Source organism: Lolium rigidum, chromosome 2, assembly GCF_022539505.1.
Source record: "Lolium rigidum isolate FL_2022 chromosome 2, APGP_CSIRO_Lrig_0.1, whole genome shotgun sequence".
Lineage (NCBI taxonomy): Eukaryota > Viridiplantae > Streptophyta > Magnoliopsida > Poales > Poaceae > Lolium > Lolium rigidum.
Genome location: NC_061509.1, coordinates 18,321,772 through 18,346,557, shown reverse-complemented (window position 1 = coordinate 18,346,557; position 24,786 = coordinate 18,321,772). Strand labels below are relative to the sequence as shown.

Genomic DNA, 24,786 nt, shown 5'->3' with positions numbered 1-24,786 from the left:
CATGTTCGTCTTGTCTGAAGTAAGGGCGATTTATCATGATTAAATGGTTTGAGTATGCATATTGTTAGAGAAGAACATTGGGCCGCCAACCAAAGCCATGTATCATGGTGCAAATTTCAGTTTGGACATTAATCCTCAATCTCTTATGAGTATATTATCTGTTGTTGAATGCTTAAGCATTAAAGAGGAGTCCATTATCTGTTTTCTATGTTGTCCCGGTATGGATGTCCTCAAGTTGAGATTTATCAAAAACGAGAAATCAAATGCGATCTATCTCCTTGGACCTTTGTACAGGTGACATAGAGGTGCCCCTTTGTGACACTTGGTTGAAACATATGTAATGCAATGATAATCCATGGAAATCCGAGCTAATTAGGACAAGGTGCGAGCACTATTGGTATTCGATGCATGAGGCTTGCAACTTATAGGAGGTTTTATGCATAACACATATGAATTATTACTACCGTTGACAAAAATGTTTCCAAGTTTTCAAAATAAAAAGCCCTAGCACATGAGTAATCCCTGCTTCCCTCTGCGAAGGGCCTTTCTTTTACTTTATGTTGAGTCAGTTTACCTACTTCTTTCTATCTTAGAAGCAAACACTTGTGTTAACTGCACTGTTCAAAAAATCGGCCGAGATACCGATTTATCGACCGATTTATCGTGACTCGGGTGGTAACCGATAAGATTTTAGCATCTCGGCTAATTTATCGCTACACCGATATTTTGCCCATTTTCAGTCCGATGACCGATATTTTGGCCGATTTTCAATGAAATTTCGCTGAAATTTGGTCTGGCAGTCGTTATTTTTGTTCTATTATCTTGTAGAACTATACATTAGCTCAAATTTTCATTTTTATTGATTCAAATGCAAGAAATCAAGGTAATACTTATGTTCAATGCTTTAATATTATTTATGCATAGCATATTATATAAAATTTAGTGTTGAAAATTAGAATTTACAAAAAATTAAGCCGATAAATGGCCGACCGATAAAATCGATTAATCGTCCGATAAGCGATTAATCTCCATTTTAAGGCTGACCGATAAGTTAGCGATTCACGATTTCTTGAACATTGGTTAACTGTGTGCATTGATTCTCACATACTTGCTTATTTGCATTCATCATATTACTTTGTATTGAAAATTATCCATGAGATATACATGTTGAAGTTGAAAGCAACTGCTGAAACTTATATCTTTCTTTGTGTTGCTTCAAAACCTTCTATTAAGAATCTATTGCTTTATGAGTTAACTCTTATGCAAGACTTATTGATGCTTGTCTTGAAAGTACTATTCATGAAAAGTCTTTGCTATATGATTCAGCTTGTTTAGTCATTATCTTTACCATTGCTTTGAATCACTTCATTCATCTCATATGCTTTACAATAGTATTGATCAAGATTATGATAGTAGCATGTCACTTCAGAAATTATCCTTGTTATCGTTTACCTACTCGAGGGCGAGTAGGAACTAAGCTTGGAGATGCTTGATATGTCTCAAACGTATCTATAATTTCTTATGTTCAATGCTAGTTATATGACAATACTCACATGTTTTATATAAACTTTACATCATTTTGACGCATTTTCCGGCACTAACCTATTAACATGATGCCGAAGCGCCAGTTCCTGTTTTCTGTTGTTTTTGGTTTTAGAAATCCTACACAGGAAATATTCTCGGAATTGGACGAAACAAAAGCCCACGGTCCTATTTTCCACGGAGCCTTCCAGAAGTCCGAAGAGGAGACGAAGAGGGGCGACGAGGCAGCCACACCTTAGGGCGGCGCGGTGGGGCCCCTGGGCGCGCCACCCTATGGGGTGGGCCCCTCGAGCGCCTCCCGACTCTGCCCCTTCGCCTATTTATTCTCTCCGTCGTGAAAGCCCTAGTACCGAGAGCCACGATACGAGAAAAGTTCCGCGAGACGCCGCCGCCGCCAATCCCATCTCGGGGGATTCAGGAGATCGCCTCCGCACTCGCCGGAGAGTGGAATCATCACCGGAGGACTCTACATCATCATGCCCGCCTCCGGATTGATGCGTGAGTAGTTCATCCTTGGACTATGGGTCCACAAGCAGTAGCTAGATGGTTGTCTTCTCCTCTTGTGCTATCATGTTTAGATCTTGTGAGCTGCCTATCATGATCAAGATCGTCTATTTGTAATGCTACATGTTGTGTTTGTTGGGATCCGATGAATATGGAATACTATGTCAAGTTGATTAATTGATCTATCATATATGTGTTGTTTATGATCTTGCATGCTCTCCGTTGCTAGTAGAGGCTCGGCCAAGTTGATACTTGTGACTCCAAGAGGGAGTATTTATGCTCGATAGTGGGTTCATGCCTCCATTGAATCTCGGGATAGTGACAGAAAGTTCTAAGGTTGTGGATGTGCTCGTTGCCACTAGGGATAAAACATCAATGCTTTGTCTAAGGATATTTGTGTTGATTACATTACGCACCATACTTAATGCAATTGTCTCGTTGTTTGCAACTTAATACTGGAAGGGGTGCGGATGCTAAACCGAAGCTGGACTTTTAGGCATAGATGCATGCTCGGATAGCGGTCTATGTTATTTGTCGTAATGCCCTAAGTAAATCTCATAGTAGTCATCATGATATGTATGTGCATTGTTATGCCCTCTCTATTTGTCAATTGCCCAACAGTAATTTATTCACCCAACATGCTATTTATCTTATTGGAGAGACACCACTAGTGAACTGTGGACCCCGGTCCATTCTTTTACATCTGAAATACAATCTACTGCAAACTCTGTTCTCTGTTGTTCTTCGCAAATAAACATCATTCTCTACACCATACGTTTAATCCTTTGTTTACAGCAAGCCGGTGAGATTGACAACCTCACTGTTAAGTTGGGGCAAAGTATTTTGATTGTGTTGTGCAGGTTCCACGTTGGCGCCGGAATCCCTGGTGTTGTGCCGCACTACACTCCTCCACCAACAACCTTCACGTGGCCTTCATCTCCTATTGGTTCGATAACCTTGGTTTCTTACTGAGGGAAAACTTGCTGCTGTACGCATCACACCTTCCTCTTGGGGTTCCCAACGGACGTGTGCTTCACGCGTTATCAGGCAGAAAGAGAGGCGCGGCGGCGCCCTCCTCATCCCGAGCCGGAGGTGAAGGAGGAGCAGGACGACGAGGAAGCGGCGAAGGCGGCGCTGCTGGTGGAGTACGAGCGGCAGCAGCGGCTCATCGCCAGCAGCAATGACCCTGAGGACTGCCTAGGGCTGCGAGCGGCGTGCTTGGCATCGTTGAACGACAAGGACGTCTGGAGGGGCGACCTCGACACGGCGATCGCCATGTCCATCCGCGACTCCGGCAAGCCGGGTAAAGGACGAGCCCGTCGACGATCCCGACGAGCGCGTCAAGCAGGAGGTCGTCACCGACGACATGTACAACTTCCACCAGTACTACGACGCCTCCCAGCAAATACTTCTAGATTAGGTTTAGTTTAAATTTAGTCAAATCTAGTAACATATGCCAAGTTTGGATGAATGTAATCGAATCTCGCTAAAGTTTTAAATTTCCGAAATTTTGTTTTGGGGATGAGATTGGGGAGCAACGTCTCCCAAACGCGACATGAACAAAACACGTCCCCCAAACGCTCAATCCGGCGCCGTTTGGGGGACAATTGGGGGGACGCGACTGGAGATGCTCTTAGAGCATATCTAGCATAGCCGTATATCTTCGAACCGAAAACATGGAGTTCAGTATCCCGAACCCTTCAGTTAGATGGTTTTTGTCACGGCGCAGATTAGAAACTTAACTTACGAACTGAAAAAACGAAAATCAAACGTCGCGGAAAAACATGATGCGACGATCTTGCAAAATTGAACCCATTTTGCTCCGATCGAGCTACATTTGAAAATATGTAGCAGTTTGAGCTACATTCGATAATTTGAGTCCTAAACTACTAGATTAGGCCCCGGATTGTCACCAGGGCCGTTCTTGCAGTGGTGGAGGGTTTTTTTGCGCCGGCGACTCCTACGCGGCGATGACTGTGCCCACCTCGAACGCCGCCGCATCCGTCGAGCTCCCGCAGGCTAGGGGCGGCCCATCTGCGTCGTCGTCGTCATTGCCGTCGCCACGCGGGGGAAGTGCCGGCAGCGGCGAGCTGCACGAGCCGGCGGGGGGCGCCTCCTCGTCTTCTCCTTCACGCTCCCCCTCGCGCGGCCCGGCGCACGAAAGCTCGCGGCCACTTCCGTGCCGCCCTCTTCCAAGCATCGTCGGAGTGCACCCGCCTCCGACCGTACACCCGGCGGTCGCGAAGCTAGCTTCCCGCCGCCGATTCGGATCCCTCCCCTACCTGCGCGTCTAAAGCGTCCCATTGCGGACAGAGGGGTGGTAGCGGCAGCGGCGGAGCAGCGGAGGAATTGCTCACCGGAGAGGAGGCAGGCAACAACGGAGGAAGTGGTAGCGGCGGAGGGGAGTAGGGTTTGGAAACCGAACTCCCCTCGCGGCCCCTTTTAATACGGGGCGGCCGCTGATGTCTACGCACGCTTCTATTCCTGTAGACAGTGTTGGGCCTCCAAGAGCAGAGGTTTGTAGAACAGCAGCAAGTTTCCCTTAAGTGAATCACCCAAGGTTTATCGAACTCAGGGAGATAGAGGTCAAAGATATCCCTCTCAAGCAACCCTGCAATCACGATACAAGAAGTATCTTGTGTCCCCAACACACCTAATACACTTGTCAGATGTATAGGTGCACTAGTTCGGCGAAGAGATAGTGAAATACAGGTGGTATAGATGGTGGTAATATTGCAGGAAGTAAAGATGCAAAGAAACAAGAAACAAACGGTGCCGTAAAATAGCTTGCTGGCGTGGGAGGCAACTCTCTGTGGTGTAACTTTTCTATTCGGAAACAAGGCCTAGGGATCCTACTTTCACTAGTGGACACTCTCAACATTGCAATCATAAAGGAATATAAATAAGCACTTCACTATGCGATTCTGAATTACTCTTTGGCAAGATAACGAACACTAATTCATCATGTAGGCAAACCTTAAAGATGTATTCCCAAGTACTAATAAACACCCCACGCCGTCACCGTGAGCATTCATAGGAGGTACTAACACACCACAATTTCATAGAGACATCCAACTCAAATCATAACTCGATGAATAAGTATTCTGTGAAATATAGCATAAGAGACCCACATGGTGCACACACTGTCACCTTTACACACGTGGGACAAGGAGTCTCCGGAGATCACATAAGTAAAATCCACTTGAATAGCATAATGACATCTAGATTAAAAAGCTCATCATATGGATCTCAATCATGTAAGGCAGCTCATGAGATCATTGTATTGAAGTACATGGGAGAGAGATTAACCACATAGCTACCGGTAGAGCCCTTAGCCTCGGGGGAGAACTACTCCCTCCTCATCATAGGAGACAACAGCGTTGATGGAGATGGCGGTGGTGTCGATGGAGATGCCTTCCGGGGGCAATTCCCCGTCCCGGCGGCGTGCCGGAACAGAGACCTCTCGTCCCCTGCATCTTGGCTTCGCGATGGCGGCGGCTCTGGAAGGTTTCTCGTACCGTGGCTTATCCTCTTAGGGTTTTCGCGACGGAGTCCTTAAGTAGGCGGAAGGGCAGCCTCGGAGGGGCCCTGGTGGGGCCAGACAATAGGGGGCGCGCCCCCCTTAGGCCGCGCCGCCACCATGTGTGGGGCCCACCTGGCTCTCCTCTGGCCCCTCTCCGGTGTTCTGGAAGCTTCCAGGAAAATTAAGGTTCTGGGCGTTGATTTCGTCCAATTCCAAGAATATTTCCTTACTAGGATTTCTGAAACCAAAAACAGCAGAAAACAGGAACTGGCACTTTGGCATCTCGTCAATAGGTTAGTTCCGGAAAACGCATAAAATCATCATAAAGTGTGAACAAAACATGTAGGTATTGTCATAAAACAAGCATGGAACATAAGAAATTATAGATACGTTTGAGACGTATCAGCCGCCGAGTTTCTCGGGCCCCCGAACTCGTTTTACGGGCCAGGCCCCGAGTTCGGGCTCCGTTCTGTCCCAGTTTCGGCCTGAACCCGTATTTCCGCCGAACTTTTTCGGTTTCGGCCAGTTTTACGGATTCTGTTAGAGATGCTCTTAGAGCATGTCACAGGCCCCCGAAAATGTCAGAAACCGTAAAATAACCGCTAGAATACGGGTTTCGGCGCGTCCGCGGCATTTATCACCCTCGTAAAATAGTCGGTCCGTATCGAAAATTCCCAGTTTGCGGCCTGGGTCGGCTCCTCGACCCCTACTAGTGGGTTTTGGAAGGCAGAATTGGAGGCCGACCCGTCTATTTGCTTCCTCTAGGACGCGCGGAAATTTCAGATTCCCTAGTCTCCTTCCCCCGCGCCACATCCACCCGCCGCCGCCTAAAACCAGGGTATCCGCCCCCTTCGCCGTCCGCCAAGCCGCCCTAGTGTGCCTCGACATCCACCGCACCCCCGGCGGACCTCAGCACTCCTCGCCCCCCCCTCGCGTAAATCCCACGATGAGTTCTTCTAGCCTTCGATCTTTGTTTTCCTCGGCACGAGTATAGAGGCTGATGTATATTTCACGGTGATAGATGAGCTCCGAGATGACCATGGAGGATTTGGTGGATTCGTCGACCGATTGGTTGTCCTCGGATTCGGATGATTCAGACCTCGAGAATCTGCTCCACGACGACGAAACGGAGATGATGCTGCTCATCCTCGACATGAAAGAAATCGAGGACCGCGCCAAGCTGCTGGATCAGAGAACAGGGTCGATGATGGGTCGTATGTGCATCCCGCGGAACTACGCGCTCGGCCACGAAATGCTCATGCAAGATTATTCTGCCGAGGTATCAACCTATCCTCCCCGCCTCTTCCGTAGAAGATATTGAAGGCGTAGGAGTTTGTTCGAGACCATCGTCAGAGACTGTGATGCCAATTTGGACTACTTCAAGCAACAGAGTAACGCAGCCTTCGTCATGGGATTTAGTCCATTCCAAAAGATATCGGCTGCCATGCGGGTGCTTGCATATGGCATCCCTGCCGACTATACCGATGAGTACCTTCGCATTGCTCAACAAATAACCATGGATTTCGTGCGTATGTTTGCCAAGATGGTGATCAAGTTGTATGGTGAGACGTATCTCCGAGTTCCGAACGAGCCGTAAAACAGAATATTCTATTTTACGGGTTGGGAATACGGGTACTGATATTTCCCACGCACGCCTGTAAAAACCGAATATAGGGCTCTCTACTCGCGCGATACATGCCAGTTTTTTAGGGGGGCTGTTAGACATGCTCTTAGAGCATCTCTACGGACATGAGCAACAAATGGAGTGGTGAATGGAGGCCTCGGTCGGATATCATGGAGAGATGAAGACTAGCTCGTGAAGGGGTAAGTGGTGGTGCATCGGCTATGTATGGAGGTTATTGAGATGATGGTGACGACGGTCCTACCTCCGTTTGATGCAGGAGGTAAGAGGAGATGGTTAGGAGATTGAGCAAATTTTTGTCATGAACTATGCACGATTTGCTTTGATTGTGTCATTTGATGTAAAACTATGAACTATGCATCACTTGTTTGCATTTAGTAGTTTCATATGCCAATTCCGTGAAAACCCCGCCTTTACGGGGAGTCCGTAAACAAAACCTGTAAAACAGAATATTCTATTTTACAATTTTGGTTTACGAGCTCTGTTTTGCGCCACCTCTTTCTCGACCCATAAACACGAGATGGGTGAATAGAACTCTCGCTTTTCAGTTCGGCTGTTTACGGGCTCTGTTAGAGATGCTCTTAGGTGGCAACGAAAATCGGACGTTCGTTTACGTCGTCTGTCGTCTGAATTTGACTGCACATCCCTCTGCACCGGGGTGTCTCTAGCGGTGCAAAAAAATTAGGGTTTTGCATTCTTTCAACATAAACATAATTTGCATAGTGAATATAGGAAAATAAAAAAATACTAAAACGCGCGTGTACCGACTACTACCCTAGCCTACCCCTCGTCGTCGTCGAGCATGACGAAATCCGGTATCTGCCACGACCAGTTGACAGCCGGCATAAGGTGCCGCCGGTGGTGGAGGTGGAGGTGGAGCAGCCCACGGGTTGAACGACGGAGGTAGAGGCGGCGACGGTGTGGGGCCGAGTTCCGTAGCGCCCGTTCTACGGCCTCTTCCTCCGCGAGGCCTGGTGGCATGATGTCGGTGGCGTACCGAGGCAGCGGCGGCTGCACTGGTCGGTCCATCTCCGACACGAGGATGCCTAGCCTCTCGATCTCCTCGTCGGTCATCGTCGTCGGCTAGTTGAACTTCTGGTCCTACGACATGGCCGCCTGCCAGTCGTGGAAGACACAGGCGCCGTAGTCGTCTAAGTCATCCTTGGCCTCCTCGTTGTGGTAGGCCAGTGCGTCGTCTTCGTCCTGGGGAGGCGAAGGAGGAGCCGGAATCTGCCGTGTTCGAGGATGAGGCGGGCGCGCGGTGGAGGCTGGTCAAACAGGAAATCTCGGTTGCCAAGGAAGCCTGCCTTCCTCCTCGGATCCTCCTCGATCTCGCGCTGGGTATGCAAGTGATTGGAGTCCACGGCGAAGGCGGGATTGGCGCGGAGTTCCGCTGGCAGGTACTGTCGCCTACGCCTGATCTCGGCGGTCCCCTCCGGCTCATGAAGAGGCACCGGCGGGTTAGGCACCCGGAGGTGGCTGATCCGCCAGCCGCCGCCAGACGCCCCCCCCCGCGTGGTGGCACTGCGCCGTGCCAGGTCGACGGCGAGCGGCACCCTGTTCAACCACAAATCCTTCTTCACGCCGCTGCCGGACGCAAATCAGTCGTGCTTCTTCTTCCACATGGTGATGCGGCGGCGCGCGGTAGTGTTAGTGGTGTGGACGATGGCAGGGACGATGTCGGTCGCCTTTAAAAAAAAGGTTGAAAATTTGTCTAAATTTAAATGTATATGTTCACTAAATAGTGTGTAGATACATCTAAATTTTAATAAACTTACGACATCTTTTTGTGGATGGAGGGAGTATAAAACATACTCCTTTCATCCATAAAAGGATGTTTCAACTTCGGACAATTTTAGATATATTAAAATACTAGAATAGGTCTTGATACAATCTAAATTTTGATAAAGTTGGGACTTTTATGGGTGCAGTGAGTATATCATTAGAAAATTTAGATGTTCTACTTATATAAATCAAATATGAGAGTATATATTATTCTTATGATCTATAATTCCTATTTTATATTGATCAAATTGATGATCTAAGGATAAGCATAAGGCCTATAATGAGAGAGAGCGCGCGAGGGAGCAGTTAAGATGCCTAATTTATATAAATAAGTATTAATGTTTGAATAAATTTAATTTATCTTTTTAAGCATATCTATGAATACCAAATACTTGAATGATTGAAATACACGTCAGCCAATAGACTAGCATCCGAGTGCACTCCCATGTAATGCTTGCAGTTTTTGGGGAACCTCAAGAGGAAGGTGTGACTTTTGAAGGTGTTGCTAGCTGACTACTGGGCAATTGACAGAATACCGACCATACATGATAAGATGATTAATATGAGATTTGTTTGGGCATTACAACATAATACATAGACCGTAATCCAACTGCGTCTATGACTAATAATCTACCTTCCGGTTATCGTCTGAACCCTTTCCAGTATTAAGTTGCAGGCAACAGATTATTGCATTAAGTAATGTGTGTAAAGTAAACAATATAATTACCCTTGGATAAATATTGTTGTTTTCTTCCTAGTAGCAACAACACATCTACAATCTTAGAAATTATTGTCACTCTCCCAGAAAACTAGAGGCATGAACCTACTATCGAGCATAAATATCCTCTCTTGGAGTCACAAGCATCTACTTGGCCAAAGTATCTACTAGCAACGGAGAGCATGCAAGATCACAAATAACATATGACAAAAAAAATATTATCGATCTCAACATAGTATACAATATTCATCGGATCCACACAACATGTACCATTACATAAGGATGATCTTGATCATGTAGTGCAGCTCACAAGATCGAAACATGAGGCACAAATTGGAGAAGACAACCATCTAGCTACTACTATGGACCCATAGTCCAGGGATGAACTACTCACACATCACTTCGGAGGCGGGAATGACGATGTAGATGCCTCCGGTGATGATTTCACCCTCCGACAGGGTGCCGGGAAGAGCTTCAGAACCCTCTCGAGCTAGGGTCTGCAATGGCGGCCGCGATGAAACTTTTCGTGGATGGAGTCTCGGGTGTTCGGGATTTTCCCAAGATCGTGAATAAATAGGCGGAGGAGCGATGTCGGTGGAGGCCAGGGTGTCCCACACCACCCCTAGGCGCGGGCCAGGTCCAGGCCGCGCCTAGGGCTGGTGTGGCCGCCCTGCTGCCCCCCCCCCCCCCCCTTCGACTCCCCTCTGGACTCTGTCTTCGTTACAGAAAAATATTGACTTCGAATTTTATTTCGTCCAATTCCGAGAATATTTCATGTACAACTTTTCTGAAATACAAAATGGTAGAAAACAAGCAACTGGCACTGTAGCACATTTTTAATAGGTTAGTGCCGAAAAATGTATAAAAGTGCAATGAAATATAAGCAAAATATATATTTGTAAAACAAGCATGGAGCATCAAAAATTATAGACACGTTTGAATCACGTCACTTGTTGAGCGGTGGGACACTCACCCAAACATCTCCATTGTTTGACACTACCATGAGCTATTGTTCTATGCGGCAGAAGCTTGTCGGCATTTACAAATGTGGTCGACATACACGTTTCAAAATTATTAGGGTATGTTTGGTTGAAAGAATTTTTAAAGCGTCGGAATAGAAAAAATGGAGAAATGATATGTTGAATACCTTTGGGCCATTTCTCCCACGACTAAAAGGAAGGCGGTGATTTAGGGTTCAACCGTAGGGTCACCACCATCTGCCCCGTCTCTGCCCGAGAATCAACGGGTCTCCGCATTTTCTGCTTATCGCTCCAGTCATGGGAGGGTGTGGGGACCTCGGATCTTGCGCTTGGCGTAAGGTTCCCAAAGTTAGTGTTTAGTCAATAGGTAGCCTTGTTATGGTGGCTATGGCGGCGCAAGAATGAGGTATATCCTCCTCCTCGTCGGTAGCGAACTCGCTGGTGATGTTGAGGAGGGTGGGGAATCTTCTGGTTGCCACTCCCATGGAGTGGTGGGTCTTGTTCACTATACATGTGTTACATTCTTGGTGTCATAAGATGAAAATCAATTTAGGGGTTCCACGCCAACGACGTCCACTCTTGAGCGATGGACTTTAGGGCCAGAAATACTTCGCAGTAGCGCGTAGGAGGCTCACCCTTTAAGCCATAGTGGTCGTTAGTGGTCCAAGAGTCTCGATATGATTGTGCCTATTGTGAATTTATATAATTGATCCAATCCTTTTGCGAAGAAAAAACCATCCTATGGTTTTGCATCCTACAAACCAAACAATCCCTAAATGTATTTCTTTTGAATTAGGATGGGTCCGAAAGGACCTAGAAGCTGCTCATTTATCAAAGGTGGGTCAAAAAGTTACAAAGATATACAAGAAGGAATGAGAAAATACATATAAGACCTCTAGTTTTACAGAAAGGACCTTGGACAAAAGTAGAAAAAGCAATCGGGTCCACAAGATCCATCTCGAGCGCTAGAACTTGTCGTGCTCCTCCGCCAGGTCAGAGGCACCGGGGCCGAGGGTGAACAACGTGGCCCAGCCCCTCCGTGGAGTGCTTGGTTGGAGATGAGAAATCCTTCAAGACGGCCTTTATCGTGGAGGTGCAAGGAGGAAGCGCGACCACCACATCGTGGTCGAGAAGGGCCGCCATTCGACCATAAGATGTAGTAGCAAGACGGACTCTACCGTCGCACATCATCCTCTGGTGATGAACTCCGGGGTGAAGAGCAGCATGCCGTGCTTGACACAGCAAATCAGAGCCCCACCTCTCACCGTCTCCACCTCCTTGATGATTGAAGAGAAGAGGACGAGGTTGTTAAAACCTCTAGGACGGCCTTCACCTCCAGATCTAGAGGCGCCTTGAGCTTATTAGATGTGAAGAGGAAGGCAACCGCTTTGCTTGGAGAAACTCCACCCATGGGAGCACCACAAGCAAAGCCACCACCACCTGCCGCTGAGCACCGCTCGCAAGCCTCATCCACCAAAGCTCCACTGGCAAAACGCCAGACTAGGACACAACCTGAACAACAGACGGAAACCTAACCCTAGATGCTCTACTACTACTCTCGACAGGCAGGCTAGCCTCCTCTCCCTTGTCGTCTCCAGCCGATAGACTCTAAGGGGATGGGAAAGCGAGAGAGGGATGATGGTAAATGAGAGCCTCCGGCCGAGCTGCTTTGACAGCTCACCAACAATCACTAAATGAGGAGATCCTAATTAATGGAATGCTTCAAAATCCCTATAAAATTGTCTTAACCAAACTAACGAAAAGTGCTTTTAGCTCTCGAGCTCTAGTGCTTTCTTCATTTTTTCTAAATGTAAAATGAATTTTCTCAAGTTATCAAAAAATCTGAAAATAATTCTGGAAATTATCAACGAGACATCTCACGATCATGCAAAATCTCAACCCGAAATTCCTTTTATTTTATGCTACTAGACAAAAATGACAAAATCTAATATGTTTTGGGGCGATTTGAAAATGACTACTCAGATCAACACTTTTGTCATTTTTATGTAGCTCAGAATATAAAGTATTTAAAATTAATATTTTACATGTTTATGGGATACATCATTGACTATATGATTTTTCTTTTAGAAAAAATATAAGATCACTGATTCATTGGTGCCCATGTGCGTCAAATCTCTGTCCACACTAACTAAGCCTTATACTACACCCCAAAAAAATTGTTACTACAATCAATGGTATCACAAAATACAAGCATATCCTAGTCGAAACAACATACACAAGCCAGTGACCCTGACCCGTGAGGAAAATATCACGTCCTAACCACCGGGAATGGTGTGGGAAATGCCAAACCAGCGGGAGTATCTCTTAGTGGCATAGTCTACTGAACGAGAAAAATTGGTATGGCAGATCCTATAATTGGAGAAGCTTCGAGTTAAATTTTGTCGACAAATTACTGCCGGCGGAGTGGCAGACAGCCTACTAATGGATCGAATTGTTAAATCCTCTCGACAAATCTGCGATACTCATGTCTCCATCTACACATCCGGCTGCAGAACCTCCTCTGTTCGTCGTCAGCCTCGTCCCAGGCTTCCGCCGTCTCCTCCATCTTCCCGCACAGCGGGTCCGTGCAGGGAGCCGCAGGCTCGGCCCTCTTCCAACGGCGCATCGTCAGCCTTCTCATGACCGACGCAGCCTCTCTCCGCACGGAAGCAATCTTGATGTTGCTCCTTATTCTTGATGCAGAGCCTCCCTCCAAATATTCCATCGCCTGCTCGATCCCTTCAAGGTCGAGCGAATCACGCAGCATGATCATGCCGATCGTGTATGCCGCAACAGGGTGGCCGTGCTCCATGGCGCGCCGGAGGTGCAGGAGCCCGCTCGCCTTTCTCCTCCGGTTGCAGATTTCCTCCTGGCAAAGGAGCTGGGTTGGTTAGAACGATGGAGCAACTCTGTATGATGATTACGTGCGTGGGCAGACGTTACCAGTCCGAGGATGTAGGAGGCGTCAGGGTTGCCGCTGGCCGCGCACCGCCGGAGAACCGAGAGGAACCGAGCCTTGTCCCACCAGTGCAGCCGCCACTCCCTCTGCACCGCCATGCACCGCCCCACCTCCCTCGCAGCCGTCGCGTCGCGGAACACCTTGCACCTGCAGAGAGGATAGACGCACAGGCTGTAGCAGTGTATTTGGCACGACGTCACGGACGAACACCAGAAATGAATTGAGCGATTGGACACTTACGATCGCCTGAGGCTGACGATGTCGTTGAGGGGCGTGGTGGACTCCCCGGCGATTCTGGCAGTCACCTCCACGAGTATGTCGGAAGGGAGGCCGGCGATGTCCATTCCTGATAGACTAGATCTTCCCTAGGCTCCTCGTCGTCGTTCCCCTTTTGCCTTGCTGAGGTAGACGATGGCCTGGACACAAGCACGTGTAAGTACAGACCAATTATAGCAAGTTGCAATGGCGGTTGGCAGAAAGGAAGTTGTTTGTGGTCAGAGAGGAGCGGTGGTGGGGAGCAGGCATAGCTAATGTATCACGCAACGTGAGGACCAAGAAGATATACTACTACTACTAGTTTATAGTAGTATCTTCAGATGTCAAAGCAAACCAGCTCTCGTTTCCATTGGTTGGTTTGCCGGCTGCAAATTAGCTGGCGCAGTACTACTCACACAGGAAACAGTAATTCTTTCCCATCTGGCTCTAAGGCTGGTTATAGTGTATAGTATCATATTGTAAAATCATGCATATGATACTTGTCTATGATATTATCACTATAGTGGGTGGTATTATAGAGTAGCATCATAATCTTCTAAATTTATTGTTTTGTAGAATCTCAATACAAAATGTGTGTACAAGATCTATTTAGCATTAGTTTTTCTCGTAATGTGCGCTACGATACAGTATCCACCTAGTATATTACTCTAATCTTGTCTCTCCTCATTAATTAGATGCCATATCAGCATTTTTGTGGGTCTAAGATGCATGATACTACCTAAGATACTAGCACTATAGCCAGCCTAACGAGAAACGGACCAGCCTAGCCTATTTTAATTTCTACCAAAGATTCTGCTCTAAATATATGTAACCCTTAAATATTTCTATTCATTATAGGCTCAAAATATCTCTTACTAATTTACTACTTGCTAAAATGAATGGCCCAAAATATCTCTTACTAATTTATTACTTGCTAAAATGAATATTGTATCAATAAGAGCAGGATCTGATTTACACTAAAAACATATTTCGGGTCAAAAAAGAAGAGTGCAGACATATGGAGCTCGAGCTCTATTGAGCTCGTTGTTTTGGAAAATTCGAAAATCATATTTAAAAGCAAAAAAAAATTGCCTAAAGGTACAGAACGATCAACAATGATTTCTGTGAACGTGTAACATTTGTTACGCAAAGATGTGGCTCTAAATAGGAATTCAAAAACTCAATTTTGGTCCTCATGTTTGTCTTTTTTATGTAGATCACATCTAAAAAGATAATTCAATGAAACTTTTAAACGAGCATACTAAACAAGTATAAGTGCATGTATATTTTTCCAACTATTTTATGTGCAAAAATAATTAATTTGATTTTTTTAAGAAATAGGCAGACTTTAGTGCGAGCTCCATATGGGGTTTCCGGCATATGGGGTTTCTGGCTTAAGTGTCTCTTTACAGTTTCTACAGGCAGAGGTTATGGACTCAACTTTTCTCACAATGTACTTGTGAATTTATATATCTAACATCTCATGTCTAAGAAAGGAAAATGCATACAAAATAAACGAATTTGGCAGCTCAAATCAGGTTAGTATGATACTCAACAAGTTTGCAAGTTTGCAACACGGAACAACACCAGGGGGGGGCTGCTGCTAGAGCAAGTTGTCACGCAACGCAGTGACCAAGGGGAAATACTCCTGGTTTATATATACCTGTTGGACGTCTAGCTAACTTCCACGTGGACTCTAGTGTCGAAGTAATTTAGTCCTAGACTTCTAGTTTCCTTTGGTTGGTTCGTTGGTTGGTTCACTGGTACAAATTAGCTGACGTACTACAGAACAAGTCCTAAGTTGCTGCAGGAAGAGAAAAGGAATAACGCAGTCTTTATTATTCTCTACCAAAGATTGTGCGTTTACAAAAATTAAGCCTCAAATGTCTATTATTTTTTCTAAAGAAAGAACATTTAAATGTGAAAATATCTGATTTACACTAATATGTCTTCTCTACCAAAAGTAACTACAGGATTGCAAGGACATTGACTGTGCAAAGGAAAAACATAGGATTCTTCACAAGAGGTTAGAGTGGATGTAAATTTTCAAATCAAACCTAGTGCAAATTATTCCTAAGGAAAAATTCCTGGATTGTAATCCTACAAATCAAACAATGCACGTAAGAAATATTCGTAAGGATTAGAATCCTCCAAATTTCTTTGTAAATCCTTTGAATTTTCTACAGCAGAGGCTATTAACTGAACTTTTGCCATGATCTAATTGTTAATTATATACTCCATGAGTATCTAACATCTCATGTACTAGACGTTAAACTCAAGAATGAAAATGCATACAAAACAAACAAAATTGGTAGCTCAAATAAGGTTAGTAGTGCTCACCAAGTTTGCGATCTGGAACAACATTGGGGTATGCTGATGTGTACAACATTCGTCATCAGATAACCAGTTAATCTCTACACAGCAATAGGCAAGAAATGGACTGTTCAGAACAAATTACCTGTGCAAATCAAACTCTACTTCATATAGTAATGCAAGCATACCAATCAACATTCAGAACAGTGTGGAGAATTGGTCTCTCATCAGTAGCACTCGGACCTAAAGGGATAAAACTAATCTATATATAGTCTAACATCTGTATACATTCATTGGGTACCTGAAAATAGGGAATATTATGCAAACCCCAGAGTCAGAAGGATTACGAAGACAACAGAAACAAACCAAGCTAGAAGTTAGACATCACAGTAGTAGTATAGTACATCAATTATCTATATACAAAACTCATAGAGTGATTTAAATTCTCAAGAATGCATATGAACTCAATACAAAAAAGTAACTTGACAAATCTAATCGCTTGTGAACTGAGGCTGGGTCCATAACAATAACTACTGAATTCTAGCCTGAAGGACCAATTCCAGGTAACCCACTAGCTTACGAGTTACCAGGTACAGTTTGAGCTTCCAAACAGTGTTAAAAAGTACATGATCAAGTGAGTGATTAATTGCAAAACTTACCAGACATAGGATGAGGTCTCCTCAACGGCCCGTCAGAAATGGCTTTAACTATCAGCTTTGTCTAAAACGCTAGCAAAAGAATGAGATAGCGTTGCCGTTCTTACTAATCACAACCCACCTGCACAGCAAAACAAGAATTCAAAATGGTTATCCTGTTCTCTCCAACGGTCCAGCCATTTTGTAAAAAGGAAAATTAGGGTTTCAATAATGTACAAACCAACAACTGTCTAGCAGAAATAACCTGGGTACTGCAGACACGACAAAGGTATTTACATAATTGAAAAGAGCCTGCACTAAACTAGAATCATGTTGACATGCTTAGCAATCAGTGTACTGAAGCAAAACATATGCTTTCCTTCAGAACCAGCTTCTCAAACTTCCACGATGTTATTGTCTAGAATATGAGAAACTTACTTAGCCAGTGTTCTCCAGTACATAAATGTCGTCATCCTGCTTCCGTTTATGCCCGTATACATTGCCTCTTTGGCCCCATCCAGTCCGCACTCTATTGGTAATTTTCATAATCGTGCGAGCACTGTCATCTCTGTGCATCAACAATGTAAGTTAGTCATTGCAGCTAAGGTCAAAGAATGGAACAGCAATAGTGAGGACTTCACTATCTTGTTAGAGTAGTTTGTGTTACTGATTTCTCAGTGCATGTGCCTTGATTATTGTATCAAATTTAATGTGATGTTTGCATTCTAAGCGTCACAGAAACTTGCAACCAAATTAACAAAAGAAGATTCTAGCAAACAGAAAACAAAAAAATCGATCATGATGATACCTGTGCAGGAGAGCATGCCAATCACTTTCAGGATACTTATCATGTTCATGCTTCCCACTTCTGGGGGTAACCGCACCAGAAACAGTAACATTACCATCATTACGATCTGCCATTTCCATCATCTTTTCAGAGAGCATATCAGCATCCGGCTTCTTTCCCCTTTCACTTAATGCATCTATGACAGGCATGAATATTGCTGGATCAAATGAATGCCCCTTAGCTATAAACAATTTGAGTAGACTATGAGCGTGGTCTGCCTCAGTGATGCCACACAGCCCCACAATTATCTGCTTATATGGGAAACTTTGGATGGAAATTCTCATTTCAAGTGCCATTTCTAGAATGTTCTTGGCTTCTATCCATCGAGCATAAGTGGAGAGCTCAGTGCACATTAAGCAATAGAGCACTTCCTTCTGGCCACATGTACTCAAAGCAGCATCAAATACCCTCTGAGCTGCAGAGAAATCTGGAAGCTTGCAAAAGGCCTTAATTAACAAGCCAAAAGAAGTTACATTAGGAACTATTTCATTCTGTAACATTTCGTCTAACAAAGGCATTGCCTTGTTCACCATTCCTCTTTCACAAAAGGATTTTATCAAGCTGTTGTAGGTCATGACGTCAGAAGAAATCCCCTTCTCCTTCATCTCACTCATCAATTCAAGAATCTCATCCGACTTGTGCTTTTCTTGAAATCCCCAAATCAACAAGTTGTATGATCTTGTGCTTGGATTGCAACCTTTCTTTTCCATGTCTCTCAGAACCTTAATGGCCAAAGAGGTCTTGCCATGCTTGCAGTACCCATGAATAAAGGTATCATATATAACCGAATCGGGAGAAATATCTTTTGCTATCATCTCAATTAACTTCTTCCTTGCTTCATCAAACCTTCCTTCTTTGCACAATGCATTCATCAAAGTTGAGTAAGTGATTCGGTCAGGAAGACATCTTTTGGCGAGGGAAGAATCACTAACTAAACTTGCAAACGAACCACCCAATCTGCCAAGAGCCAGGCTTCCTTCATTCCACATTCCGTCGACAATGTCCATAGCCATATCTAATTTACTGCTTCTGCACAGTCCATCAATAATTATGTTGCAGCTCGCTGTATCCAGACTATATCCTTTCTCACTCATCCTCTCTAACAAGCTCTCTACCTCTGCAGTCCTACCAGCTTTCCACAAACTCTGCAGCAAAACATTATACGTGAACAAATTCGGGGCAAACCCCTTCCGCGCCATCTCACCAAGGATCCTATTGGCGGCGGCGGTCTTGCCCTTGGAGCAATAAGCACGGAGCAAACTGGTGTAAGTCACAACATCCGGCGTCATCGAACCACTCCTCACGAAATCCTCCACCCTCCGGACATCAAACGCCTTGCCCTCCTTGCACAGCCCATCGACAATGATGTTGTACGTGTAGCCATTAGGCTGGACGCCCTCGTGAGCCATCTCGCTGAGCAGCTCCTGCGCCTCACCGACCTTCCCGTTCCTGACCAACCCCGACAGCCAGCGGTTGTAACTCTCGACCTTCCGCAGGAACCCGCCGCACCTCATGATGTCCACCAGCACCCTCGCCTCGTCCAGCATCCCGGCGTCGCAGAAGCCGCCGAGCATCACGTCGAACGTCACCTGGTCGGGCCGCGGCAGGCCCCGCTCCCACGCCTCCTGCATGTCGTTGAATATCCGGTACGCGTCCAGCACCCGCCCGGCCCTGCAGAGCGCGGAGATCCGGCCGTTGAACGTGACGACGTTGGGCGCGAGCCCGTGCGCGCGCATCCGGTCCACCAGCCTCTCGGCCTCGTCCGCCCGGCCTTCCCGGCAGAACCCGGCCACCACCGTGTTGCAGACCACGAGGTTGAGCCTGGGCATGGCGTCGAGCAGGTGGAGCGCGTCGGTGGTCCTCCCCGCGCGGCAGTACCCGCGCGCCAGGATCCCGAAGCTGAAGTCGTTGCGGGCGGGCATCCCGTCGAACACCCTGCGCGCGAGGTCCATGCGGCCGGCCGCGCAGAGTGCCTGCAGCAGGATGTTGCGGGTGAAGACGTCCGGGGCGGCGCCGGAGAGGAGGAGGTCCTTGTAGAGCGACTCGACGAGGTCGAGGCGGGACTCGCTGAGCGCGGCGAGGAGGAGGCGGTTGTAGACCGGGGTGGGCGGCGGCGCGGGGAGGGAGCGGAGGACGGAGAGGGAGAAGGCGAGCGGGACCCGACGCGGGGAGGAGGTGGCGGCGGCGAGGAGCTCTAGGAGCGGCGGGGAGGGGTCCGGGAGGGAGAGGATGTGGCGGAGGAGGCGCGGGAGGAGGTGGTGGGTGGACGGGTCGGCGGCGAGGAGGCGGGAGAGGAAGGAGGTGGAGTGGGCGGGAGGAGGGGAGGAGGCGGAGGTGAGGTGGAGGAAGAGGCGGAGCGCGACGGCGGGGGTGGCGGCGTTGCGGCGGAGGAGCGCGGCAAGGCTGGTGGGGGAGCCGGACATGGGATGGTGGCGGCCGCGGCCAGGGCGGCGGCGACGCTGGTTTAAACGTGCCCTGCTTGGCTGCCCGGTGGGCCACACGCTTAGGTCAACGGTCCACTCCCTTCTAACTGTCTCACTGATCTGTGGGGCCGATTGTCTCCCTGATCTGTAGTAGCTGCTTAGCTCTTGAGCTCACCCTAAACCACTTCATTACTATGCTCAGTACTATCACCGATCTATATTGTGGGATTGACGAAGTACCATTTGTAAAATGCTCATCAAGTATAGTTTGTCGAATTATAAATAATGATCGCCATCATGTTCCAGATCATAGTCTGTTTCACTTCTGATGGAATGCCCAGCTCCTGCCAGTGACCACACAACAGCAGCTACTTCTTCTGATTTCAGTTGGAGAAATTTTCAGCATTTATTTTTGAGAATTTTCAATTATGCCAGAATTACCAAAGAAGAGTCTGAAACCACAGAAATTGAAAAGAAAAACAAGATGAGACATAAGAAATTACGCAAACAAATTTGTTATTTCACAGGCCTGTGAAAGAATTGGTAAGTTGGTAACAACAGACACACACACACAGGTGCTTCATCACGTTACATTAAAGGAGCAGCACAAACCACAACTTCACTCAATACTCAACAAGGAGATGACTGGGGAAAAAATGAGAGGATTGCCTAGGCTATTATGGGTAACTAACCGAACCTAAACCTCAAAGCCAAGGTTAAGATCAGTAAGAGGAAAATAGGGGAGAATGCGACAGACAAGATCCTAATGTCTGGAAGATCAGAAGCATGAAACGTTCTCGGCTTTCATGACCAGGTTGCAGGTCGAGTAGATCGACGCCGCGGCAGCTTGCACTGCCCACTCGCTCTCGGAAATCTCCGGGCTCTTCAGCTTCCTGCGCATACACATTGGCAGATGTTAAGAAAAACACAAAATTCAGATGCAGTGGTGAAGTGAAATTTACTGTGTTTGCCGCAAATATCTGAAACTTAGTGGTTCATTTGCTCTTTTATAGTTCGGTTGGCTTAACTCCATAAATCAACAGATGGCTTTACACATGAGTTCAGAAGGGTTAAAATTATTTGCGATCAAATGTGGTGGATGAACTAACCATAGTTCGGCCATTGGGCCTAGTGATGGAGCCTCACGGGTCACTTGGGTTAGCCCTTTATCACAATTCAGTAACATTGCTTGCACTTCCTTCATCCGATTTTCCTACAACAAGTTTCAAGTAATTGGCATGGTCAGGAATGGAGCAGCTTAATGAGCATGCATGCTTTCGTTCAAAAGATAATACTTATGCATAACATGCCAACCGTTTTTAGACTGATGTTACAAAAATGAAATTAAGCATAAATATCAACATCATAATTTGATATCTATGCTGATCAAAGTTAATGAGAATGCATCTAGACTATCTGTTAGATATCAAGAACATCAAAGGAGAATAAATAGTAATCCAATACCACAATGTTTGTTACTACCTCCGGTCAACTTTAATCGACGCGAGAGTGTGCCTGCCATTATGCTACTTATGCATTCCCATCGCGTCGATTTTTTCTGACCGGAGGGAGTACATCACAAAATATTCTTATGCATAAACTCACCAATTGCCTCCCCTCCTCCTGCAGTGTTCTTTCCATCTGAACGAAAAGAGACCTCCACCGAGCAATATGTGCTTCTGAAACTGTTTTTCCAGTGGATCCACCTCCAGCAATGGATGGTTCATTCTCTTGGTTAGATGAAAATTCTGTTGATATCAGGTGTGGCAGTTCAGTTTGAAGAGCGTTCCTGACTCTCTTCCTACTGCGCTTCAGAGCTTCAAGGATGAAGGAAGCATAATTAAGTGGAATGCATAGGTTACAACTTAGGATTATATTTTGAAAAAGTTTTCATTAGACTGTAGAAGTATTACCAGCAAGCCGCCCTCTTATATCCTGCTGTAGGAGCTCCAGCCACTGAGAGGCAACACTTGCCGCTGGTCATTGAAAGGCAAGAAAACTGTCAGATGTGGATATTTCTATAAATAGTTAGTGCAACAGTCACAGGATGTATGATTAGTGAGCTAAGCAATTGAGCATACCCTTTACAGATAGCACAGTCATGTAGTCATGTTTAGATTCATCATCGGCTAAAGTACTGCATGTCCCATCCGAAGCCATAGTGACTGTTGATGAGAGTTGCAATTTCAGATTGTCACCACCCTCTGGGAGGAACTTCGATGTGGTGGGCAGCCCTTGGTGAAACATTGTATTATTACCTTCCATCATAAAATGGCACTTCATCAAACTGTCTGCATACTTCTGCTCCTGAATTCTATCAGAAACTTCTTTCCCTCTTTCACCTTGCTGGCTAGCAAAACCAGGCTGACATGCATTCTCGAGCTCCTCGGAGCGTACCATTGCCTTTATTATGGAATGCACTTGCTTGCTATTTCTTACATGGTTTATTATTCCAGGATTTAGCCCAGATAATAGGCCACTAGGAGCAGCAACCTTTGTGAACTTGGTTTGTTCATTCTGGGTAAAAGTGCTCCTCTTGAGTTCATCGTCCCTTTTCCGCTTGGGGGGTCGACCTCGTGGCTTAGGTGCTACTGCAGTTCCATGGGATGAAGAAAGGAAGCCATTCTGCTTCATTTCTCTCCACTTTCTATGGGACTCACTTTCTCCGGTAGCACCAGTTGTACTACCACATTCTGATGGATCACTAACTTTCGACTGCCCCAGCTTCTTGTAAGGAAAGAAGGGATTGAGCTCTGCCGGATCCGAAGGATCCAGTGTATTAAGATCCAATCCAAGGGGTGCATCACTGATCCTATTCTCACTTTGCTTTGCATCAGGCTTACGTTGCAAGTCTGTCCTGATGTTTTCTTTGCCACGTGCTAAAGGATCAGTGTCATGCAAATTTTCTGCCAACACTGCATCCGAAGAACGACCCAAGGTCAGGCAAGCAGGTTCTAACTGAAGAAGTGGACCAGCCCGAGGCAATGAAGGGGCCTCATATTCACAATTTCTGGCACCTTCAACAGTAAATTGAGGTATATCCTTGGTATTACCAGGATGCAAACATCCTTTTATTTGATCTGAAGATTCCAAAATCCCCACCCTCATATCTACAAGAGAGAAGCAATGATAAGCACGAGTGAGCTTAAGCTACAAAATAAATTAAGTAACCAAACACAAGAAAGAAACGAGTATGTTGTTTCCATAAGCAAATCCAGCCAAGATAAATCGTGGCATGGGCACAACACAACAACATTATGACGATGTGAGGGAAGAAAACATGTTTAAATCCACTGAAGCTAGAATAGAGCTGTAGTAGTGAACAGTATTGCATGCTTCCATTTTATTCAGCCACTAGAGAGTATGTCCTAGATTGATAATAAGAGCAGTACTCTAAAGTCCAAAGAGGCCAGACATTGGAATCAAAATGGTATTGATGACATATAAAAAAAGATAGTGAGAAACGGATGGATTCTCAACATCTTGTGGTAAAAGGAATTCAAACCCAAAGATCATGCATGATTTATCAACTTTTCATACCACAGCAAATCAATTGTTACCAAAATTGGTATCCAGATTACATCCCTAGCATGTTTTACACATCTGATAGATGCATGTGTTGAAATGTTCTAAGATTATTCTGCCCCATTATTCCTTAAACAGAAGCAACATAAACAAAATGACGAGCTATATAACTACACAAAATGCTAGTGAAAACTCCATGTACTCGCAGACTAAGATCTGTGCCCTGAAACACTACAGTGTACCGCGTCATCTCAGTTTTCTGTTCAGTCGGTGAACGAAAGCAGGACTTCACGCTACGGATTCAAGCGGAATGACAGCCCAGCAATTCACATCTCCTCCTAGAACACTAAATTCAGTTGCCAGCAAGGCCGCTCTAACAGGTAGCCCGGTTCACACATCTGAGATGAGAACGGGCTGCTGTTGCTTAACAGGCACAGAAAATCGTCTAGGGATGCGTTCATGTGCGGAACACAAGTGGCGTTAGCTTAGATCTGTTTCGGGACACCTGTAACCATAACGCGCCATCTGGAATTCTAATTCTACCGGCGAATTCGGGACTGGCAACTAAGGACTCGAGCACGACGAGAAAGGTCGGATAGATAGAAACGAAGCTACGATACTTCCAGTTGGGCATGTGCTAGACTAGAAGCACGGGACCAGCACAGATCGGGACCGCCGAGGACCCACCTCCCAATTCGACCACCGGAGCCGCCGCCCCGCACGCGCCGCCGCTCCCGGCCGCCCTCGCGCTCAATTCCTGCAGAGAAGGCGCACCACGATGTCAGCACCGCAGTCCCCCAGCAAGCAGACAGTAGAAGCAGGTGGGGGGGGGGGGGGGGCGGACAGGCCCAACCCACCTCGGCCGTCTGCGGCGGCGGCGCGCCCGATCCGGCGGGATCCGGCGGGCACGGGCGCAGCCCCGCGGGGTCCATCGGAGCGCGGAGGACGGGGAGGGATCTGGGCCGGCGCCGGCGGGAGGCCGCCTAGGGTTTGGGGCCGGAGCGGATGGGGTGGGGAGCGGGGGACGCGAAGTTGGCGTGATTTTGAAATGGAGATGCGCAGAGGAGGTGGGGGACGGGTGGGGTGGTGGGTTTTATGCGTGCGGGGTTTTTTTGAATTCGAGCGGAGGTGGGCG

General features: G+C 46.5%; 2 protein-coding genes across 2 annotated transcripts; both read right to left on the bottom strand.

The window, feature by feature from the left end:
* Positions 1 to 12,835: 12,835 nt before the first annotated feature.
* On the bottom strand, positions 12,836 to 16,992 carry LOC124686034. Its single transcript, XM_047220041.1, has 6 exons — positions 16,881 to 16,992; positions 16,410 to 16,522; positions 16,249 to 16,322; positions 13,894 to 14,069; positions 13,638 to 13,800; positions 12,836 to 13,563 (listed from the first exon to the last, which is right to left on the bottom strand). The coding sequence occupies exons 4-6, from the start codon at positions 13,995 to 13,997 to the stop codon at positions 13,150 to 13,152; spliced, it is 681 nt and encodes a 226-aa protein (XP_047075997.1). The 5' UTR covers positions 13,998 to 14,069; positions 16,249 to 16,322; positions 16,410 to 16,522; positions 16,881 to 16,992; the 3' UTR covers positions 12,836 to 13,149.
* A 3,657-nt stretch (positions 16,993 to 20,649) lies between these two features.
* On the bottom strand, positions 20,650 to 24,583 carry LOC124689286. Its single transcript, XM_047222841.1, has 7 exons — positions 24,509 to 24,583; positions 24,339 to 24,408; positions 22,208 to 23,236; positions 22,040 to 22,102; positions 21,732 to 21,943; positions 21,236 to 21,339; positions 20,650 to 21,019 (listed from the first exon to the last, which is right to left on the bottom strand). Exons 1-7 carry the CDS (start codon positions 24,581 to 24,583, stop codon positions 20,905 to 20,907), a joined length of 1,668 nt encoding a protein of 555 aa, XP_047078797.1. The 3' UTR covers positions 20,650 to 20,904.
* Between the last annotated feature and the right edge of the window lie 203 nt (positions 24,584 to 24,786).

Bases quoted from the DNA above. Each gene is read 5' to 3' on its own strand.
- LOC124686034 (XM_047220041.1), bottom strand. From the start codon at position 13,997: ATGGACATCGCCGGCCTCCCTTCCGACATACTCGTGGAGGTGACTGCC. The intron at 13,801-13,893 runs GTAAGTGTCCAA...TCCTCTCTGCAG, and splicing joins ATCGTCAGCCTCAGGCGATC to GTGCAAGGTGTTCCGCGACG. The intron at 13,564-13,637 runs GTAACGTCTGCC...CTCCTTTGCCAG, and splicing joins CCTCCTACATCCTCGGACTG to GAGGAAATCTGCAACCGGAG.
- LOC124689286 (XM_047222841.1), bottom strand. From the start codon at position 24,583: ATGGACCCCGCGGGGCTGCGCCCGTGCCCGCCGGATCCCGCCGGATCG. The intron at 24,409-24,508 runs GTGGGTTGGGCC...CCTTCTCTGCAG, and splicing joins CGCCGCCGCAGACGGCCGAG to GAATTGAGCGCGAGGGCGGC. The intron at 21,944-22,039 runs GTAATACTTCTA...TCATCCTTGAAG, and splicing joins TATAAGAGGGCGGCTTGCTG to CTCTGAAGCGCAGTAGGAAG.